Source organism: Mastigoproctus giganteus, chromosome 6, assembly GCF_048544385.1.
Source record: "Mastigoproctus giganteus isolate SK-2022 chromosome 6, ASM4854438v1, whole genome shotgun sequence".
Classification (NCBI taxonomy): Eukaryota; Metazoa; Arthropoda; class Arachnida; order Uropygi; family Thelyphonidae; genus Mastigoproctus; species Mastigoproctus giganteus.
Window position 1 is genome coordinate 167,709,914 of NC_143580.1, and position 25,153 is coordinate 167,735,066.

Consider the following 25,153-nt stretch of genomic DNA (forward strand, 5'->3'; position numbering starts at 1 on the left):
TCAGAACAGACATATGCACAAGTACCACCTTTGAGGTGAAAGGAATCATACAGCGAATAATTTCGGCATCTGAGATGAGCAGAAGCTGAATCAACGGATAACTGAGATTCTGTCAGAAAAAGTACATGAGGTTTGGCAGACTGCAAGTGGAAATGGACATCGTTGAGATTAGAATTGAGACCACGTATATTTGTGAAATGAATTAGGAAGTCCTTGGGAAGTTTAGATCTTTTCGCAGATAAGCTCACTCTATTATTTTGACAATTCACGGTGTATTCAATAGTAAGAAAAAGTGGGTGGGACATGCTGTATGAAGTAATGAAATTTTTGGATATGGTGTACACGTGGTAAGAATATACCCATATCCTCGACATAACGTGGCCTCGACAATGTTCCCAGCATACACACTACTCGGACTCCCTCTAGTCACTATCCGGAAGCCTCCTAGAGAGTTACCAATAGGTTCGGTACAGTGTACTAACTAGCGGCCGGCCTGCAAACACCGCTTTAGAGCTGTACCCTCGAAATGTAAGGAATATTGGATCTCGCCACGACGTTCATCATAACCTCAAAAGTCATCAATCATACTGCATGATGGAAGAGATAGGGAAGGGTTGACCAGAACTTAGCTCTACAGACTAAACATGGGTTCCACCACTTCAAGCCTCCAATAAGCAAAGTAGTGGTATTTCACCGGTTGATGAGAGTCATCTACCACACTATCGCTTAATTGGGACAACATGCCATTTAATCGAGGCAGGAGACCGCAGCACTGGAGATTACCCTACGATTGTCTCCAACCATACCACATGGTTCGGTTGGATTTTTGGAGGTCACAACCATAAAACAATAAAAACAACTAACAGTCACCTGTTTATTGGGCTTTTCTGTTAGTGCACTCTATCATAAACGGATAGTAAACTTGATCTTATTGAATTTGCGATAATACTGACAGATGGAATTATGTGGGTTATTATGGTGAAATGTGTTTACACTTCCATGAAATCTTCAATCATATAAAAAAAATTTATTTTCAGAATCTTCTCTTGCACGTATTGTGTGTGCCATGTTTTTTGTTATTGATTGCTTATCTTTTTACTGTTTTAAATTTTAACCCCCACCCACAAATGTCAGTGAACAGAAATGTCAACTAGTTAGTATGTATTAATTATTCCGATTATCACGTATATTCTTCTGATTTTCATGTATCATTTAATTTGTTAATTAGAGGTAATAAAGGGTAAATTGTGCTTAATATACTTTACTTTTATAGCTTGTGGATAATATTCCTCCTATTTTTGCTAATCAGAATCGCTGTTTAATAGAATTAAAATTCAATTCACAAACATGATCACAATGACTGGCGCTTACATCGTATAGTGAACGGTACTTTACTATGGTGAGTCCATCGCAATGTGATTTGATTGTACAGTGAACTAATAGTAAAGTAGAGGTCCACTGTATTTTTAACTATTTACGTGAAACTTCGGATAATTGGGATAGCCGCTTAATCGGGCCAAAATGCACTCATCATCATCATCATCATCAGCCATTTTCAATCCACTGCAGGATGAAGGCCTCTCCAGCAACTTTCCAGTTCCTTCTGTTTTGAGCACTGGCCATCCATTTACTACTCAAAAACTCATGAATTTCATCTATCCATCTCCGCCTTTGTCTTCCAGGTTTTCTTCTAGCTCCTCTTGGGTACCATTCTGTTATTTTCTTAGTCCATCTGTCATCATGTCTTCGAGCTATGTGTCCTGCCCAAGACCATTTTAGTTCTTTAATTTTGATAAGAATGTCCTTTACTTGAGTTTGCTGCCTAATCCATGTGTTTCTCTTCTTATCTAACAGTCTGATTCCCAATATAATTCGTTCCATTCTTCGCTGTGTAGTTCTTAGCTTCTCTTCCATTCTTTTGGTGAGTGCCCAAGTTTCACTTCCATAAGTCATGGTGGGGAGTATACATTGATTCATTATTTTACGTTTCAGACAAACTGGGATATTGCTCTTCAGTATGTGACTATATTTCCTGAATGCAATCCATCCAAAATTTATTCTTCTCTTGACTTCCAGCCATTTATCATTATTACAGCTAATAACTTGTCCCAGATAAGTATATGCCTCCACCTTTTCAATTACTGCTCCTTCAATCATTATTTCCCTTTCCGTGGCATACTTGTTCATCATTACTTTTGTTTTAGCCATATTCATCTTTAGTCCAAAATCCTTACTAACTGTGCATAACTGATTAAGATTTTCCTCTAATTCTTTGGTATCGTGGCTTATGACCACAATGTCATCTGCAAATCGTAAATGGTTTAGGTACTCTCCGTTCACATTGACTCCTTTCTGCGACCAGTCTAATCTTCTGAAAGCTTCCTCAAGGGCAGAAGTAAACAGCTTCGGAGATATTGTGTCTCCTTGTCGAACTCCTTTCTCGATTTTAAATTTACTACTGTCTTTGTCTAGTCTAATAAAGGATGTAGCACTCTCATATATTTTCTTCAAAATCATAATATATGAAGTATCTATGCCTTGTCTTTCCAGTGCCCGAAACATTGCCTTATGCTGTATGGAGTCAAATGCCTTTTCATAATCCACAAATGCCAGGCATAATGGTGTTTTATACAGTAATACCCCGAAGTTACGCGATAGGTGGGTCCGACGAAAATCGCGTAAGTCGAATTCGCGTAAGTCGGGGTACAACTTTGCATATAAATACATATAAATTTTGCTTAATTGGGACCAAGGACTAACAAAAACACTAGTTTAGAAGAAAAATATTAATAAAATTGCAGTTCTTTATACATATTAATACAAAATATGTATTAAAAAAACAAATGACTTACGTTAAAAAGTTATTTCGATGTCGATGGCTTCATAAAATCTAACAAATTCGTCTGACGACACAGCGCGTTCTTTTTTTCACGCAGAATTTCTTCGTAGCAAGCTAATAATTTTTTTATTCCCTGCTTTGTAGCTATAACGCGTTCTTCGTTGGAGTCTTATGTTTTCTAAAATTTTTAAGCCCTTTACAATTGAGCCCTTTTCAATTTTCAACCTGTCAAGTTTTCAATTGTCGTGTGCTTTTCGCCGTTGCTTCATTTAGGCCTGTAGCACGTGCAATATCACATGGTCTTTCATTTCGCTCAAAGCGTTTCACAATTTCATATTTTTTCTCTATCGACAGAGGTGGACTGGCCATAAGCCTTACCGGGGAAACCCCGGTGGGCCAGTGTGATTTTGGCCATAAACCATAGTATGACGCCACTATAAATTTTCCCGGGTAAGAATTTTTGACCCAGTCCGCCTCTGTTTATCGATAATTGCTTTTCTTTTTCTCTCTGAATCTGCAGTGTCTTCACCAGGACACTTCCTTTTCACACCTTTTAATTAAGTATTTTACTCATTTTTAGGGAATAGAGCACAATTACAAAACGAGGAGGCACGCTTGATACGCATAAACAAAGCTGCGCGCATGTAGCAACTGAATAAACAACACCATAAAGGCAGAGATACACTCACTATTAACACCTCACATTTCTAGGGGTTACTACCATAAAACAATAAAAATCCAGTTGCGTTTCTGCTAGTGAAATCTGTTATAAACTGGTAGTAAACTCGATCTAATTGCATTTGCGATTATACCGATAGCTGGAATTGTGTTGGTTTTTACGTTATTATGGTGAAATGTGTTTCCCCTTCACTGATATAAAAAACATAAAAGCAGCAAAGTTGAATTTTGTTCATCTTTCGCTCTCATTCTCCGCCGTCGCACCGTATATCGATAACATATGAAAAACGACCTTGAAGATAGTGGGCGGCAGCGTTGCCAAACGAAAAAAATCAAGAACCGCGTAACTCCGAGTTCGCGTAAGTCGGGGTAGCGTAAGTCGGGGTATTACTGTATTCATTTGCTTTCTCCATTAGCTGTGATATTACGTGAAGGTGATCCATAGTTGAGAATCCTGTCCTAAAGCCAGCTTGCTCTTTCGGTTGATTCTCATCAAGTATTCTTTCTAATCTGTTAGTAATGACCCTTGTGAACAACTTGTAGATGTGGGATAACAAGCTAATTGGTCTATAATTTCCAATTTCTGATTTATCTCCTTTCTTATGCAGCAAAACTATGATTGCATTATTCCACTGCTTAGGCATCGCACCTTTTCTAATGCACTTTGTGAAGAGCCTTGCCAGTTTTTGCGTTATGTCTCTTCCTCCCAATTTTAAAAACTCTACAGTAACTTCATCTTCCCCCGGGGCTTTCCGATTCTTCATTTTCTTCAATGCATGTTCTACCTCATCAGGAAGAATATCGGGTATGTCGTATGTGTTGCTACTTTGCAATCCATCTTCCCCACTGCTGGTATCATTCCCTCGCTCCTTGTATAATTCTCTATAGTAGTCTTCTGCTATTTGAATTATGCCTTCTCTGCTGTTTATAAGTACACCATCGCTATTCTTCAGTTTCAGTATCATTTGTCTTTCTGTATTACTGCTCATGGCTGCTGATTTAAATCCTTTGTTTTCCCTTAATGCTTGTTCTACTTTTCTTGTGTTAAATCTTCTTATGTCCTCTCTAAGTCTCTTTCTAATGGCTTTGCATAACTCAGTATACTCAATTTTCTCCCTGTCAGTGTTTTTCTTGCTCTTCATTTGTCGTCATTGGTTCATCATGACAAGTGTTTCTTGACTAATTTTTTCTTCTTTGGATTTCTGTTTCCCTATAGGTTTCTTGGGCTTTATCACTTTCAGAAAGTTGTAATATTCCTCGTCGATATCTTGGTCCTGAGCAGTCTGCAGAAGCCCATACTTGTTCCTAAGTTCCAGTACATACTGCTTTTTCTCCTCTTCTGTTATCTCAAAGACCTTTGTATTATTTACTCGAGTCAGTTTTTTCCTTTCCTTTCCTACATCTATATCAAGTGTCCATCTTACCATTCTGTGATCACTTCCAACATTTACCTTATTCAGGACAGTAACATCATTCACAATATATCTTCTGTTAGTGAGGATGAAGTCGATTTCATTAGTAGTTAATCCATTTGGACTCTTCCATGTCCACTTTCTGTTCACCCTTTTCTTGAAAAAAGTGTTCATTACTGACAATCCTTGAGATTCTGCAAATTCCACAAGTCTTTCACCTCTTTCATTTCTTTCACCAATTCCAAAATTTCCTATTGTTCCCCTTTCTGCACTGTTTTGTCTTTTTCCAACCTTAGCATTGAAGTCTCCCATAATAATAGTGTAGTGGGTTTCATGCTCATCTAGAAGACTCTCAATTTCGGTATACATTTCTTCAACCTCTTCATTATCGTGGCTCGATGTTGGTGCATAAATCATTATAATCTTTAGCTTGTCTCTTAGAAATCTTGAGTATTAGTCTTGACACTCTTGGTGATGTACTTTTGGATTCCAGAATGTTGTTTTTAAAATCTTTATGGACCAGAAACCCAACTCCACCTTCACTCCTTTCACTGTTTCCATTGGTGTACAGCAGATTTCCACTTGATAAACTTATAAGTGATTCATTTCTTCTTCTTGTTTCAGCCAAACCGATAATATTCCAATTCACATTTTCTAATTCCTTTTCCAGCTCTATTTTCCAGCTCTGTTTCAGCCAAACCGATAATATTCCAATTCACATTTTCTAATTCCTTTTCAGTCTTCACCGATGAGTGATCGTACGTTATAACAGGCCAAGTTCAATTTCCGTGCATGGCAGCCTGGTCGTACCCAGATATTCTTAGCACCCTCTGCTTCCACTCTGATCCTCTCGCTGCCGTAAGAGGGAGAGTGAAAGCTGCTGGGGAGTGAGGGCCATTTGTATTGTTGTGCTCTCATTGCTGGAGGGTTTGGTCTTTTCTTCTTCACGCTGACCAGGTGTCTTGAAGAGAACCACTCTACACGTTCGTTGCCACCTAAGTGACGTAACAGGGCTTACCATCGAGAAGGTGTGCATGAGTGGATTTTAGGGAGGCAGGCCAACCGGACTTCTCCTAAATCTTCTGTAATAGAGAGATATTGGATCCATCAGTGTTTTAGGCTGAGTGTCTGATAACACACAGGATACCTGTTCCCCTCTAAGCCCCCTATGTATATACATATATGTATACACATGTGTATACACACACACACACACACACACACACACACACACACACACACACACACACACACGCACACACACACTTATATGAGTAATATGAAAAAAAAAAGAAAAAAGTTAATAAATTGTAACAAACCGTAACTAATACTTATGGGCCAATGCACTTCCTAGAGCAATTATGCATTACGACCAAATTGTGTATAAAATATGTCGTATAATATTGAAGATAATTCAAGCAGACAATAACACGATGGATTTAAAGAAACGTAAGGGATAAAGTAAGGTATAATATATAAATATATATATATATACAAAAAAAAAAAACCTTATGCACATTATATTAGACATTGTTAAATTCAGAATTAATATTTCGAACATTAACAAGCAACCAGAGAACTCTATCCTTGTCTTATATTTTCAAAATAAAATCATGGATAATTTGAATATACATAGAACTATAAACTTACATACATAAAGACTTGCTAACTATTAATAACTTACATATTAATATCAGATTTAGATATGCTAAACCATTTGGTCTTAAAGCATGTAACAATAAAATAACAGCTACAAACCTACACAATATTAACATTAGACAGGATATATGTGTTTGCCACAAGCCTTCATTTCTTAGATATGGAGATCCTAATCATAACCACATTATAACTGCCGATTTAGATATAATCCCATATCCCGAGCTTAGAGACGTTTTATCACTCGGTTTTAAGTTTCGACCCAATCTACCTGTTAATAAATCAACTTTTAAAAAACTGTTATATCTAGATTTATTAAAATACTGCATAAGATCTGCATACAAATATAACATACCTGTTGAGTCATACCACATGTGGCTGTTTATTAAGAATCTGCAGATAAAGGAACCACTAGGTGGCAGTGATCACAGTGTGCTGAAGTGGGATTTACTCAAAGAGGTAACTACCATCAGGGGGAAAGGGAAGGGTTTTTCAAGATAAGTTCTTCAAAGAACTTATCTTGGAAGCTACTAGGCATTACATACCAACTAAGAAATATTGTTCAAGGTTTAGGCCAAAATGAATGTCAGATGAACTAATGAGACATATAGCAGAGAAGACAAATGCATGGGATACATATAAATTAACATGTGACACAGAAGCCTATGATAGATATAAGTTGATCTGTAACCAAGTTAAAAAGGAGGTTAGGCAGGTGAAGGCAGATTACGAAAAATCTTTGGCAACGGATGCAAAGAAAAACAGCAAAGAATTCTTTACTTATGAAAACTCTAGAAGGAAGGGGATGAATCAGATTGGTCCACTTGATATCAATGGGTCAACTGTTGATGATCCTGCTCAGGTAGCTAACAAACTAAATGAATATTTTGCATCAACATTCACACATGAGGAGTTATTCAGCGAAGGAAATGCCAGAGGTGTATTCAACTCTAGCAGTAAGCTAGATAATCTTGTAATAACTGAGAGTAAAGTGGAGGAGAAATTGTTGAACATAAACACAAGAAAGGCACCTGGGGTAGTAGAAGTAGTAGTATGTGATGCAAGAAAGCAAGTGTATGAGCTTATGCAGCATCAGGCAAAAAAAAAAAAAAAAAAAAAAAAATCACACCATTCCCTCCAAATGCCTGTCCAGTTCCTCCTTAAATTTATTCAACCTATCAACTTCCACAACGACAGATGGAAGTTTGTTCCAGCAATTAACCACCCGCTGGCTAAAGGCAACTTTCTGCACATCTATTCTACATCTGTCCTTTCTTAATTTCAATTTATGCCCCCTTAAGTTCGTAATCTGAACAAGTGGAAGGATCCCATCAGAATTCAGCGTGCTCAACCCATTCAAGGCCTTATACACCTCAATCAGATCACCACACAGGTGCCTATTCTCCAGCCACTGCGATTTGCAGAACTTAAGCCTCTCTTGGTAAGAGGATCCCTTCATTCCCCCACCAATCTTGTGCCCTTCTCTGTATACGCTCAAGTAAATCTGCATCCTTCCTAAAATTAGGCCTCCAGACCTGTTCACAGTACTCAAGGCGTGGCCTGACCATTGCCTTATACAGAGGGGCAATCATCCCCTTTTCCCTGCTAGCAAAATTCCTACATATCATTGACAAAACCCCATGACCTGCCCTGGCAGCCTGTCTGCATTGCTCGGAAAACTTCATATCTGACTGCACAATTACTCCCAGGTCTTTTTCATTTTCTCCCACTTTAAGTGTAGTACCACACAGTTGGCACGTTTCTCTGCGGTTACTTCTACCCATATGCAGTACTTTGCATTTGTCAAGGTTAAACTTCAGTTGCCTTTTCTTAGCCCATCTGCCCAAATTATCTAGATCCTGTTGCAGTAGCACACTAGATGGGATCTATCCAGTTATATTAAAGGAGGCAACAAAGAAGTAAGCAAACACTTAGCCATAATTATGAGAGCTTCCTTGGACTCAGGGGAGGTACCCATAGACTGGAGATATGCAGATGTGACCCCAATTCACAAAGGAGGATCAAAGGCTGACACAAGTAATTATAGATCTGTGAGTTTAACTTGTGTTCCAGGAAAATTAATGGAGGCACTACAGGATCATCTAGACAAGACTTCAGTTATGGCTCGGACACAGCATGGTTTTGTTAAGGGGAAGTCTTGCCTGACCAATTTGATTGGATCTATGATGCAGTCACAAAAGAACTGAATGCAGGGAATAACTTTGAAATTATATACTTGGATCTTAGAAAGGCTTTTGATACTGCTGCACATGGAAGACTGCTGCACAAATTGGAGCAGTGTGGCATTGGAGGCAAATTGCTGCGATGGATAAAGGGGTGGTTGAGGAGGAGAAAACAGAGAGTGGTAATCAATGGAAACTGCTCATCGTGGACTAATGTTATTAGTGGAATCCCTCAGGGTTCAGTGTTGGGTCCATTATTATTTTATGTATTTATAAATAATATTTATGATGGTATATCAAGCTTAATGTCCAAGTTTGCAGACGATACAAAGGTTGGCAGGGTTGTTAAGGACACTACTGACGCTATGCTGCTGCAACAGGATCTGGAAAAGTTGAGCATATGGTGAGAGGTGGCAAATGAAGTTTAACATTGACAAATGTAAAGTACTACATATGGGAAACAGCAACCCCAGGGCAACTTATCAACTCTGTGGTACTACACTGACAGTGGTAGAGAATGAAAAAGACTTGGGGATAATTTTGCAGGCAGATATGAAGTTCTCTGAGCAGTGCAGACGAGCTGCAAGAGTAGCTCGTCTGCATATCATTGTCTTGTCAATGATATACAGGAATTTTTCTAGCAGGGATAAGGAGGTGATTATTCCCTTGTATAAGGCAATGGTCAGGCCACACCTTGAGTACTGTATACAGGTCTGGAGGCCTCATTTCAAGAAGGATGTAGAGCTGCTGGAACGAGTACAGAGAAGGGCAACAAGATTAGTGAATGGAACAAAGGGTTGCTCTTACGAAGAAAGGCTAAAGTTCTGCAAATTACAGTGTCTGGAGACTAGGCACTGGCGAGGTGATCTGATAGAGGTGTATAAAGCCTTGAATGGTTTGAGCATGCTCAATGCTGATGGGATTCTTCCTCTTGCTCAGAATAATCACCTGAGAGGGCATAAATTCAGATTGAGGAAAGACAGATGTAGGATAGATATGTGGAAATTTGCCTTTAGCCAGTGGGTAGTTGGTTGGTGGAACAGACTTCCATCCCTTGTGGAAGTTGATAGCCTAAATAAATTTAAGGCTCAGCTGGACAGGTATTTCGAACGAACGGATGGGCGAAGTGGAAGTGGGGTTTTTTTTTTTTTTTTTGTCTTTTGGCTGATGCTGCATAAGCTTGCTTTCTTGCATCACATGCCTCTACTAATGCTAATGCTAATATTTAACAAATATAGTCAATTGAAATTCAGACCAGATAATCTAAATAATACAAAATTAATAAATAAGCAGCTCAAAGAAATACAGAAACATTTTGTAATTACACCGGTTGACAAAGCTGCTTGCAATTATGCAATTATATGTAAGTCATATTACCGTATTTCCCCATGTATAAGATGCACCTTTTTTCGAAAAATTTGGGGTCTAAAAACTGGGTGCATCTTATACAGTGGTTGTAGCTTTTTTTTTACTTGCATTTCTCGCTTTTTCGTGCTTGTTGTTGTCTTTGCGCTCATTGTTTCACACTTGTTACCGGTATATTAGGTTACGTTTTGCCATATTCTGCCCAGAAATGGCTCAGAAAAGATTTTTGTACAGTGCTAAATTCAAGTTAAAAGTGATCCAGTTTGCAAAAGTGAATGGAAATCGTGCTGCTGAACGTAAGTTTGGTCCTCCTCCAACTGAGAAAACAATCCGAGACTGGCTATGGGAAGAAGAAACCCTACTGAAAACGCCACAGCAGAAGAAGGCCATTAGAGGCAAGTCAGCAAAATGGCCTGAATCAGAGAGGGAATTGAAGATATGATTAGGAGCAAAGGGCAATTGGAATTCCTGTGTCCACAAAGATGGTTCACTATGAGGCAAGAAGAATTGCTGATGAAAAAGAAGTTACTGATTTCAAAGGAGGACACAACTGGTGCTTCAGATTCATGAAATGGAATGGACTAAGCATGCGTACACGCACCAGACTTGCCCAAAAGATGCCTGAAAGCTATGAGCAGAAGGTCCTTGAATTTCATCGTTTTGTCATTCAATGTCGGAAGACATCAGTTTGAGTTGGGACAGATTGCAAATATGGACAAAGTCCCCCTTCAATTTGATGTCCCAAGTAACAGAACTGTTGATAAGAAGGGGGTGAAAACTAACTGTGTAGACAAGTGGACATGAAAAGAGCCATTATACAGTTGTTCTAGCTTGTTGTGCCGACGGAACCAAGCTGCCTCCTATGCTGATTTTCAAATGCAAAACAATGCCAAAAGACATTCTTCAAGGAGCGATTGTCCACGTTCATGACAAGGGTTGGATGGATCAGGATGGAATGAAGATCTGGTTTGAGAAAGTTTGGAGCAGGAGACTAGGTGGGCTCTTACGCAAACCTGCCCTATTGGTGCTTGATCAGTTCAGGGCACACATAACAAAAAATACAAAGAAGATTGCTGCAGAGCAAAAAACAAAACTTGTCATCATACCTGGAGGCTTGACATCCCAGTCCAACCACTTGATGTCAGCATTAACAAACCCTTCAAAGCTGCCATGAGAGACGAATGGAACCAATGGATGAAGTCTTCTGGGGACAATTTGACACCAGCAGGAAGAGTGAAGAAACCAACTATAGGAGAAGTTTGTACCTGGGCGAAAAGATCCTGGGATAATATGAAGATTTACATTGTTGTCAAGTCATTTAAGAAGTGTAGCATTTCAAATGCCATAGATGGAATGAGGACGAGGCAATATATGAAGACAGTGATTCGTCATCAGACACAGATGAGGACAAGCTAATGGATGGGAGTTTTGACAGTGATGAGTTGTATGAATTTTAGGATGAATAAAACTTGAGTTCAATAACTTTATGTAATATATTTTTTTTCAAATTTCGGGCCCCAAAATTAAGGTGCATCTTATACATGGGGAAATATGGTACATAGAAATTATTAAAAATTAACTGCAGCCCAGTAGCACATACAAATACATAGCATCTTCCCCTAATGTAATAATCAAAAAACTAATAGCACTGCATAAAAAATTAAAGTTAAACTACAATAACCTAAAATATCCATTTATATATGGTATACCTAAATTTCATAAATCACCTATTGCATTTAGATTCATAACATCATGTAGACATAGTTATGTTAAAATTCCAGGTAAAACATTAGAAAAGTTAATTAAAACTATATTAAATAATGTAAATAAAACTATTATAATAAATAACTTACCGATTATAAATGCAATAAAAAATAACAGTATTCAGCAAATACAAACATTTACTTTAACTGTTTATTCACTAGTATCAATCTCAACAATTTAAAAGATGTTCTCCAAAAGCTATATTTGGAACATAAAAATTCCATAAAATTTGATTTAACCTACTGGGATACTTTAATAAATATGTATATGACGGTTTGTTTTGTTCTGTTTGGGTTTTAGGAGCATTAGCAATTAAGGCCATATTGCTCCGGGATATGCGGTGGTCATTCTCTGACCTTTCTGCATCCTCCATATTTGGTGGTGATGGGCTCGAACCCCGGTCTAATCAAGAAGCATGTGCTATGCACTGCTGCTCCTTCCCACCTGGCTATGGAGGCGCCATATATGACGGAACTTCGTTATACTTACAAGTGAATGGCACCCCTACGGGAAGTCCAGCATCCTGCATAATTGCAAACCTCTATCTATATTCTTCCTTATTGGGTTTGACATTCAGTTCCCTGAAAGGGATGTCTTCATCCAATGTACACTTATAGAAAATCATGAACGGGTTTTCCTTTTTCATAATGGAGCCACTGTATCTTCGACCAGTTTAAATTTTTGCCTTCATCATTCTTGTTCCATTTTGTTATGCCTTTTTCAAGAGCTTCTGTTTTAAAAAGTCAACTTGTTACATCTTTATAACCATAAACATGTTGTGTCTTCTGGCAGACTTCATAGTATCCAACCATCCATCCAGAACATAATCAATCTTATTTTTTCCAGCTTGCTCAATCAGCACAAAGTCTGAGTCATTTGGAAGGTAAGAGTGGCCAGAAACCATGAATTTGTGGTCTATGACTTCAACTGAAGTTTCTTGAATCAGTTTCATTAACAATAAGGATACCTTAATGTTCTGATTTTGGCCAATGCATGTGTCGCTGTATATCATCAAATGTTTATTTTTTGTTCAACTTAATATGCTTAGTCAGGTAAGAAGCAATCTCTTGTGAACCTCTGGATGCAATGGTCTCATCCCAAACGTACATGTAGCCAAGGTTATTTGTGATGTTATGGAAACCTAAATTATAACAGTACATGTTGCACCTATAGTAGGCCTCAGAAACAGTTAATTTTGAGAATGTCAGGTCTTTTTGTAAATCTATAGTGATTGTATAGATGTCAGAATTTCCTCAGGCCTTTTCCCCATTAGCCCTTTAGTTGATTTCTTGCTTTAGTTGATTTCTCTGCTTTTGCAAAATGCAAAACTCTCTCTCTCTTTGCTCACACCATTCACAATAAGCACGTTATAGCCTTAGTTGCTAATGCGCCAATAAAATCCAAACCAAACCAATTCACAATAAAGCACACACACGTTTTTCTTATTTTCAAGTCAGGGCTAAGGAACTTCCTGATTCAGCTCATTGTTAACTGCTCATTGTTGCATTGAGTGCAATGTGCTCAATGCACTGAAATTTGTAATATGCATACCCTGTGGACTTTGAGGTTACCTAAATCCAGTGGTAGTCACACTGCAGGAAATGTGCTAACACCATTAATTTCAAAAGAGTAATAACACAAGACCTAACCAATGCTTCCAAGAAATTGAAAAGTAACCTTATGATATAAGAACAAAACTGCAACCATAAACAAGAACTCAAAAATTTTTCGAAAAGATCCAAAAATGAATTCATAACCAGGAACTTCCTTCCAATGGCAGACTGAATGGAACATCAAGATGATGATGACCAGTGGAAAGTTTTTTTTTTTCTATTGTTTTATTGGTTTAGTTTAAGAAGGATCTAATGGTTATGTCAAATTAGTCTAATGCAAAAGAGAAAGAAAATCAGTCTTTTCTCACAGAAGTGACTTTACTTAACTTGATGACATTCTATAAAAACTAAAAGTCACTGATAACACCATACAATTCTGGTTCTAGTCTACATAACTGGCTGGACTCATAGTAGTAAAGGTTCATCTAGAATAACAGAAACCTCTGATAATATTCCTACACCCTGGCTTTTTAGTTTAACTCTGTTATACAGAGGAAGAACTTGTGTGTTCAAGTTTGAAAAATCTGCAGTTTACTGGAAGTCTGGTCAAAATAATGGAATTTTTTTTTTTTATGTAAATGCAATGCATTATTTTCATTAATTATTATATATCAATTCCCCAAGTATGATATTAACTTACCTTAAAATTACTTTCCAAGTCATAATATACTCTGTCTGAAACATGGCTGCGCAATGTGCTCATCACTAGAGATTTTTGCTCATCTAAATTCTCTCGCTCTACTAAAATTTTCATCTCTCTCAACTCTTGAAGAAATTCACGGTCCATTTCCATTGCTGTTTCCTCATATTTACAATCTGAAATATTAACAGAGAATTTTAAAAACAGAGAATTTTAAAAACAGAAAATTTTAAATGTTTCTAGAGAACTCAGACAAAAGTTCTAGAACCTTCCAAAAACATTCCGACCTTTCTTCTGTATGTAACAATATTCCAGAATGTTTTGGAACATTCTGGAATATTGATGGAAAAGATGATTAAACCAACTACGGGTCTTGGTTTTCGGTCATTAACTTAAAATATTTGAAAACTGAGGGTGATGAGAATTTTTAAGCACATATCTGAATTTTTGAACATATTTCCTAAGAGAATCTGTTGAAATAATTTCAGGGAGGAAACTGATGCTGACCAGTGTAATATAGTATCTCTGATCCCTATAATCTCCACAGAATGATAGCTGCCTGTATTAAGCCAAAATGAATGCATACTGCCTGACTGGTCCAGTGGGAAACATACCTGCCTAAGAAATAAAGGTCATGGGTTCAACTGCTGCCTCCAGTAGTTTACAGCAATTGTCCAATATTTTTTTAACATGAGGTATAAATAGTGTGCTATGATTTCAGTAATCGAATTTCTTTAAAAACTACTGTACTAAGCAACATATTGAATGTCTTGTGAAATGAATGATTTTATACATTGTAATGATGACATACAGCCCAAGAAGAATGTAAAACAACAAAATGCAGAAATTTTGTACCTGCAGTAGTTTTTTTAAAGTCTGTCTGGCTAGCTTATTTTCCTTCTGCTATCGTACAGCCAATTATCTGTGGAGAAGTATTCAAAAAGTTCTAGATTTTTGAGGTACTACTGTAGTTTACTAGTATGAAAGGACAAACTAATTCAATAAGACCCAAACATTAACTAAATAAAAATGGCTACAATTCAGATTCCTATATCAAAATCTGTCTTTAGCCTTGGATTTTGGATTTATGAAAAATTTATCACTTGATTATAGGAGAGATCTAACTGTATCCCACTGAGAAATAACAGCCACTAAAATACCAACGATTTGCTTATCTAATTGTGAATGCCACCTAACTGAATTTAGTAATCTGTTAAATTTGAACACATAATGGGCATAGGTAAAGGGTAGGTTTGGGAACTCCAGACCCCCAAATATTAGTCTTTTTTTAATATTAGCATATGACACAAGATAGCAAGCTTATATAGCATCAGCAAGGGAAAAAAAAAAATCTTCCCAGTTCGCCTATCCATTCCCTTCAAAACTTTGTCTAATTCTTCCTTGAATTTATTTTATTTATTTATGCAAATTTCCACACATCTATTCTGCAAACATCCTTCCTCAATTTGAATTTATACCTCCACAAGCTCCTCTCAGCAAGAGAAAGAATTCCATCAGCAACGAGCTTGCTCAAACCATTCAAAGCCTTAAACACCTCAATCAGATCACCTCGCAGGTGCCTAGTCTCCAGACACTGCAATTTGCAGAACTGAAGCCTTTCTTGGAAGAGCACCCCTTTGTTCCCATCACCAATCTTGTTGCCCTTCTCTATACTCATTCCAACAACTCTACATCCTTTCTAAAATGAGGCCTCCAGATCTGTATGCAGTATTCAAAGTGTGGCTTGACCTTATACATAGGGATAATCACTCTTTATCCTTGATAGAAAAATTCTCATATATCATTGACAAAATTCCATGAACTGTCCTGGCAGCCTGTCTACATTGCTCAGTGAACTTCATATCTGACTGCACAATTATCCCCATGTGTTTTCCACTCTCTACTACCCTGAGTGCAGTACCACACAGTTGGTACGTTACTTTGAGGTTACTGCTATCCATATGCAGTAATTTGCATTTGTTAATGGTAAACTTTGGTTGCCACTTTTCAGGCCATCTGCCTAACTTTTCTTGATCCTGTTGCAGTAACATACTGTCATTCACAACCTTTGTACCATTCATATTTTAAATAATAGGAATTTTAAATGCCAATTTTTGTTTATTAACAAAGCCACTTAATTGAAAATGTGCTTCGTTGCTCATCATCAAATTTGAAATGAAATTCTCATCATTTTTTGCGAGGTTTATGAAGGCATGGGTGTATTCCAGACGTGCTTGCATGTCTTCAGGATGAAGGGCTTGGACTAACTGAATCTTGTATGGAAAGTGATGCAAGTTCATACGCAAAATTCGCTTCAGCGAGCGAAGAGAGATCGTCAATTGAGCAGAGCATCTTCTGGTCGATTTTTGGGGTTGATCTGCAACACTCTCCCGTACACGTGCAATGTTTTCCATTGATCGACCACTATGAGGTCTTCCAGTGTGGATGGCATCAGCAACAGTTCCCCTTTCTTCAAAATTTTGAACCATAGTATAAATTATGTTCATACTCAGTGCCTCGCAAACATTAAAAAATTGTCTATATGCTCGTTGCATTAGAACTGCTGACCGATTGTTTTCCAAGAACACTGTGACTATTTTGGTCCGCTGAGCAATTGTGTACCTCTCCATAATTAAATTCTCCAAGGGTTACCTGTAAGATAAACACAAAAAATTACAAACCTAAAAAGAACTAAAAAAGTTATGATTTTTATAAAATGGTCAGCTTATTTTGTGCCACACTGTATCACTTGTTAATACATTCGTTTAATACATATTTTCGCAAACATGAGAGATTATTAATACAACTTAGTCCATGCATACATTGATGTTATAATGCAATATGAGGCACAAAAATTTCACATTAGATTTTAAAAATATTGCATAAGTGAAAACTTAATTCCAAAATTTGCGAGAGTGTCACTAAGACAGAGGATTTCAGGTATAAAGAAATTATCGTTTACATTCTCACAAAAAATTGTTAGGATGACCTTAGATTTTAGGGTTTGCAAAAAGAAAAGGTATTTTTGCCAATTACAAAGTTTACGCAATAAGGTAAAAGATACCTACATGAAAATGATTGGGGTTATTTAAAATCAGTCATCAAAATTAGGAAACAAGCACTATCAAATTAAATAAATACTAGACACATTAATAAAATACACCATTTACTCCTGATGAAAAATAAATTCATTACGGAAACGGCATCGCAAAGAAATAATGGAACGAGGCAAGTTGAAGGGGTGGTAGGTCACACCAGGAATACACAACAGATTATTTCAGACACAGTGACGTACGAGAATAAGACTAAAATTAAAGAAACACACCCACAGGATAACATTAATGACCATAGTGTTGTTAATTTATCTTCATATGATTTGTCTACACCACATATAAATCTTTTAAGTAGGGGTCTTAATTACAATTTATCTCCTAAACGACTCCCCATAAAACAAACGGTTATTGAATTTGAATATTGGTTAAGAAATGAAAAAATAGAGAGGGACTAATACAGCAGATTGATAGGGTTATTAATCAATCTAGGGACCCTTATATACCTAACTTATCTAAAGAAGAGGGGCTTGGGCTACGGAAATTAAGACAGAATAACAATATTATCATACAGAAAGCAGATAAAGGAGATATAGTAGTCATTTTAAATAAAAGTGATTACATAGACAAACTCATAAATATTGTATCAGATAGTTCCACTTACCAACTGGTAGAAAAAACAATGTTTGACAAGTTAATTAAACAGTTTAATAGAATGTTAACTGAATACAGGAAAAAAGATTTTATTTCGATGGCACTGTTAAAAAAATCTAAAAGCTAGAACTAATAATGTACCCACTCTTTTTGGACAGGTGAAGTTGCACAAAATGGGACATCCTATTAGATCCATTGTCTCTTATAGAAATCCAGCTTTTGCATCACTCGCAACGTATTTATATGGGATTATCAAACCTTTACATTTGATATTCAGTTTAAAGAATTCGGATATGTTGTTTAATAAGTTAAAAGTGAAAAAATTTAAATAAAGATGATAAATTATTCTCTCTAGATGCAGTTTCTTTGTACGTGTCGAGTATGCATTAGACACAATGTGGGATCTAATTAACGATGATTCAGTAATTTTAAATAAGTCTAATTTACCAAAAAATGAAATATATTATCTAATTAAATTTCTTGTTTAAGCCAATTATATTCATTTCCAATCTAAAATTTATAAACAAATTTTTGGATTACTGATGGGTCTTAGCCTGAGCAGACTAGTTGCCGAAATTTACCTTAATAAAATCGAACAGTTACATTTAACACTGTTTCTCCCACATCTAACATTTTATGGTAGATATCTTAATAATTTGTTTTGGATTTATTAAATATGTTTTGTCTTAATAATGTTTTGGATTTATTAAATAAGATAAATACTAGACTTAATTTCACTTTAGAAATAGAAAATCCACAGAAAAAAAGCTATAAATTTCCTAAATTTCATTTTAACTAGAGTTGACGAGAATAATCATTTTAAAATTTATAGAAACCAACAAATACTGGAAAATTCTTATACTGTGCTAGCTATCATTTATTCACATACAAACGAAGTATTATTTTGAATCAGTTTTACAACCCATACAAATATAGCTCTACTCAGGAGTTATTACTAGATGAACTTATGGAACTTGAAAAAAGATTTCTAAATAGGGGTTACACATTTGGTACTATTATGAAGATAAGATGACAAGCAAAACATAAACTAGAGACTGGTATAATGAATAACAGGTCTGAACCGAAACATTTTATTAAAGTTCCATATATACAGTACTGGTACAAACAATTCACTAATATCTTTAAGAACACTGAATTTAAGATTATTGCCCAACCAACTAGTAAATTCCATAATGTTTTGAAGCATAGAGGTCATATAGCTCAACCATTGATGTAGACAATGTTGTTTATAATATTACTTGCAGCGAATGCAATTCCTCATATATTGGTTCGACACAAAATTATCTTTCAATGAGGATACAACATGTGACATCGGTTAGGACTAGAAAGACATGTGCCTCAGAACTTGCTTTCCATACTGTCAATGAGAGCCATGTGTTCCTTTTTAATGAAGCAAAAGTTTTAAATACACAAAAAGAATATATTAAATTATTGATTGCTGAAAATTAGGTTAAATGCAAATTCCATTAATGTTCATAGGCCTTACACTATTTCGGATTCGTGGACTTTTATGAGATTATTTATACTGATTATTTAGTATAAATAATCTCATATCAGGGATTCGATAGGTTTATGTATACAAAAGGGTGGATTTCATTAGCGAAAAACACTTTACTTCTTGGGAGCACGGAATCTACCCGAATAAATTCGGTCCCTTATAAAAAGTTTAGACAATTTTATGTTTCTAGATATTTTAATTTGATGTACATTTATCTCATGTTTCTTAAGGATTAATTCAACAATTGTTTTCAGTTTTCATGTTAGCATACAACTTTGGTTGGGTTTGTGGGGGTGTTAATGGCTGTCGGCTTCCCCTGGCTTTTCTTGGTGTGTTATGTTGGAGATGAGAATTAAATATGTGACAATCTTTTAACAAGTATCTATTTATGTAATTTGAAAGTAGTCTTTGTAATTGAGTTTATTTAATATTAAATATGAGACATTTATTCATATAATAATATAATCGCATAATCCTTCGACTGTGAGGGTTGAGAGAATTAGCATTAGACAAGGGCACATGATGCAAGAAAGCAAGCTTATATAGCATCAGCCAAAAAAAAAAACACACGCCCCCTTCTCATTTCACCCATCCACTCACTCCAAATGTTTGTCTAGTTCTGCCTTGGATCTGTTTAAGCTATCAACTTGTACAACAACAAATGGAAGTTTGTTTCAGCAATCAACCACCCGCTGGCTAAAGGCAAACTTCTGCACATCTATCCTACAACTGTCTTTCCTCAATTTGAATTTATGCCCTCTTAGGCGATTATTCTGAGCAAGAGGAAGAATCCCATCATCACTGAGCATGCTCAAACCATTCAAGGCTTTATACACTTCACAGGTGCCTGGTCTCCAGACACTGTAATTTGCAAAACTTAAGCCTTTCTTTGTAAGAGTTTGTTCCATTCACTAATCTTGTTGCCCTTCTCTGTACTCGTTCCAACAGCTCTACATCCTTCTTAAAATGAGGCCTCCAGCCTGTATACAGTACTCAAGGTGTGGCCTGACCATTGCCTTATACAAGGGGATAATCCCCTCCTTATCCCTGCTAGAAAAATTCCTGTATATCATTGACAAGACACCACGAGCTACTCTCGCAGACAGTCTGCACTGCTCAGAAATTCCAGTCCTACATAAAGGTATGAGGTTTCCTCTTATAGTTTTTAATGTGAAAAAACATCTCTCTATACATTAAAAAAGATTTCCTCCTAGTGATATTTATTCAAGTCAATGGGAGAAGAGGGCAGGGCAAGTACATTACTTATTTGAGTCATAACGTTCACCAACCTTGTGCACATACTTCACTGTCTGATACATGACCACACCGGGCAACATTTGATGTTCCATTGTAATGTTAGCTGATGACCATATCTGATATAGTTTGCATATTTGTAAATAGTTTAGCATTTTGTAAATATTTTAAATATTTGTATAGTTTGTAAATATCTTAGTCCTGCTCTTTCGGATGCAACAATATTCCTCATGCATTATGGAACCCAAACAAAATGTCTTTTCCTAAGTTACCTATGTAAATGCAGGCAAATAATTATATAGTGGTATTTATTCGACCTTGAGCAGCAGTTCTCAACCTTTTTTAATATTTGTACTACCAAAAGTGAAAAATTTAGGTACTACCACTCATTAAAATATGTATTCGGATTAAGAGGAAAAGTCAAGAATATTCACATAATAAGGCTGTGTTATAAATTATACATATTTTTATTTCATTTTTAATACAAAAATTGAACAAACTAAGGTTAAAATCTATTATTTGGGTACCACTTGTCTCAATGCAATGGGCGTGGTCATAGAACAGAGTGATTGTATGGTCAAGTTCTGTGATTGGGTGATTATTGTGAATGCATTTTGCTTCTGATTGTTTTGTGTCTTAGCTTAGGTAGGGTGTTTATCCCTCCCATCCCACTGTTTTAAAATTGGAAAATGAGTTCCCGATTTTAAAACAGCGGCAAGCGGGGATAAAGACCCTAGGAATGTCAACCTAGGAGGACAGGGGGGTGGAGATAAACAGTGAGTGGCACCTGTCAACCAATCATGGCCTTCTTCCTGACTTTTAATCAAAGTATGGAGTTGGTACCCAAGATCTGAATTTTTACCCAAACTATATAATAAATATTAAACAAAACAAAATAAACTATAAAATACTTGATTAACATCACAAGATAAGACTTGGCCATGATTTTAAGCTTTCCAAGAAATATATCGCTATCCACTCGGAGGTTGAAGAAACAAAATATTTGAAAATCAACACGATTTGTGAACTCGTTAGATTGAAAAAAGATAGGTAAAATATGTAATTACTTACCTTTACAGGAGGAGATTTTTAATGTTTTATTTTTCATAATTTCACAAACTTAAAAAATTCAACCGTCTGTTATTCACGTACCACCAAATCTTTTTCCAGGTACCACCGGTTGAGAAACGCTGACCTTGAGAATGCCTTGTGGTGGGGTAGCCAATGGGAGAGGAGGGATGAGGGTCACATGGTACAAATGGGCGGGGAAATTATGTCACTACAAATGCACAGGTAAATAATTACAAAGGTCATTTCCTGATTAGATATTGATCATAGTATTTAGAGTCAGGCGCCGTCAGTGGCTTCCCACATCTGCGCCATAATTATGGATCAATGTGTTTTGACAGGTGTGTATTTTATGTAGAAAAGCATGCACAGGGGTTGGTGAGCAAAGTGAGTAGGGGGCAACACCCCCTAATGTTTTATTAAAATAATTGTTCAAAGAAAAATTGGATACACTTCTGTCTTCCAGAGCAAGATCCATTGTTGACTGACGTTTTGATTGGTAATTTTATTTCAGAATTTGTTTTTAATTAAATGAAGTGTGCTGAATTGATCTTTCACACATAATTGTTTTGGAAATACACTTAAAATTAATATATTGAAATAAGAGCAACTCTTTATAATGCTCTGAAAGTAGATACAGATCACACCAAAAACATTCTACTATGGTATTTTTACCATGGAAAAAAATATATTATTCTCTGCGAAGTTCCATCACTGCAAACTTTATGTTGCTCCAACAGGTACCTATCCCATGTAAGGATGAAAGTCTGTTTCATTTTTAGGATATTGTTATGATCAATCACTTGAAATGGCAACAATAAAAAAGATATGGTATTTGTGAAAAAAGTCTAACTCTTGAAATCTTATCTTCCAATTCATCACTCAATGTTTCAAGATACATTATTATTTTTATGTTTTATTTCAGTCCTAGTGGCCAGTGATTTATTTGAAAGGAACTCATTAGTGCTTGAAAAAACTTAGACATAATCATCTATTTTTACTTGAGTGACATCAGCAGGAATATTTTTGAATCTCTTGATTATCAAAAGTGCATCAATAATTGTCAAATGTCTATTTTAAAGTTTTCAATTTATGGAACTAAGCTTTATTAAAGTCTTTTAAAAATATAATGCAACCATAAATACTGGTTTATTGTAATTATAGAACTAAATCATTATTATATTTTGGGGTCAAGGTAGTTGCTACATGATCATAAAGCTCACACATTCTCTGCACACTTGAATCAAAACTTAATCAGTAAATATGACTGTAGTTAAGAAATATTTTATGCCCTTCATCAGTAGTGTTACATAACGATCAAAAATTATGGAGGGTTGATTCAGCCTTTTGATAACAATTTTGACAGTCCTTTAAAACTACTAAATTCCGTGCTGCCACCACCGGTTGTGTTCTATTCGTTTTCCCTGCTCATGGACTGTCACACGGCATCGCAATTTCTATTGAAGTAAAGCCCGCTGCAAAACTCAAGTCGATCTTGTCCCATTCCTGATAGCAGACTTTTCACAAACCTTCAACGGTTCTGGGTAGGTGGCTTCCGAGAGCTCTTTTCAAAAGTCCGAATAGGCAAAAATCCATGGGTGCAGTGTCAGGTGATTTAATAGGTATATTTACAAACGGGATCGAACGAATACCTGTTACCGCTTCCATTCTCTGCAAAAAAACATAGGTGGAACGTAACTGTGGCTGGACGCTTTATCCTGGTGCACGCAGACCTTTTCAGCATCAGAACTGTACAATGTGGACATTTCACATTCAAATAATGGCTGTAGAACTTCAGCCTGGTAATACACTGAGTTTACTTTCACATTTTTAGTGACTCTACGCAACTAAAATTTGCCATTATAACAAAAACCGACTACAATCATAAAACCTCAGCCAAAACTTTCCTTGCACTGATGTGCCCATGTTGGAAAGGCCCTGTCACCCTTTGGACAGTAATAAATTGCTCGAATTTTGTTGCAATAAGAGAGGTACACCCATGCTTCATCCAATGTTGCTACAAATTTCCACCTTTCAGCTGCCAGATATTTTTCGTAGAGTTTTCGAGCATTGACCCGCCGCTCTGCAATGTGCCTTGCTCCTAGGTTGTGTACATGGGCCTTGTACTTCTTCTCCAGTTGCAAATTTTCGTTGATTATGCGACAAACTTTTGACTGGGATGTTCCCACACATGACACTATAGCTCTTTGGGTTTTTGGATTTTCACCGACGACGGGCGACTGCACTTTTTGTACTACCTCCCTCGTTCGACTTGGAGCAGGTTGAAGTTTCTTCGGTGTTTTCCCGCCCACTTACAGCAGCTTCGCGGAATTTTCCTTTGTCATTCAAAACCTTATGATACCGAACTTCGATACACTAAAACTTTTCGACTTGCACCTATCAATAATTTTCACATAACTGTACCCTTCAAGTGCGGTTATGTAACCTTCCAACCATGGGTCCAATTTCCGAGGCATGTCGACGTTAAAACAACTTCTGCAACTGATACAACTGTTCATAAGGTTTGGGAATGCGCCTGCGAGAAATAAAAATTACATTGTTGCCATAAGTCACAAGCAGGATTAATGTCAAAATCGTTATTAAAAGGCTGAATCAACCCTCCGTATTTCTAAGAATACTATTTCTAAGATATTTATCACATAAATAACCTTCTTTACCACTGATCCTATATTGTCCATTGATTTGTTAACAGATTTGCAAACAAGTACTTCTTGATGGACAAAACAATGTAGAGAAAATACAGAACTTTGACAGTCATTGTTAAGAAGGCTCAATACACCGCTTCTTTGGCTCTTCATCATAGCAGTGCCTTCTGCAGTTACAACACAAAGACTTCTCATTGAAATGCCAAGAAGATTCAAGTTTATTTTACTGCATTGTAAATATTTCTGGCATCCAAGCATTCTTTTAGAGAAATTAAGCACAGTAGTTTTTTGCAAAAATGATCTTGATCAATATCAAAATAGCATAGCATATAAATATTTTTCTGGTTTATGTTAAATCCTTGCTTTCATCTAGGTAAGCAGAAGAAAGGACTTTTATTGACACATTCAGCCAATTCTGTGCCTATAAATTTACATAGTTCACATATTCTACATTGTACAGTATTATTACTAAGAGGAAATTTTCTAAGTTTATTTTCTAGTTCAACAACTAGCAGCAATAACTTAACATATTCTCCATCTGAAAATGGTTTTCGATTCGGTCCAATAACATAACGTGTCTTTAGAGTTGTCATACACAATTCTTCTTCTAACCTTGAAATAAAGGTCCCTACCACCTTATGTTGCAAAGACATAAATTATCTTAAATTTATTTAGGAGTTCCTTGTGGAGAATCGGATTACCATACATATTTTGTACTGTACTTCTATGTGTTTTATAATGGCATTACAATAACATAAGATCATATTTGTCCAATTACAGCTCCACAAATTG

General features: G+C 36.3%; 1 protein-coding gene across 1 annotated transcript in view; it reads right to left on the reverse strand.

Moving 5' to 3' along the window:
• Window positions 1-25,153, reverse strand: part of Fibp (acidic fibroblast growth factor intracellular-binding protein) — a 156,791-nt gene that overhangs the window by 23,237 nt on the left and 108,401 nt on the right. The window contains exon 6 of the mRNA XM_090376340.1: window positions 14,151-14,326. Within this exon, the coding sequence (XP_090232466.1) occupies window positions 14,151-14,326 (176 nt within the window). The remainder of the gene's footprint in view (window positions 1-14,150; window positions 14,327-25,153) is intronic.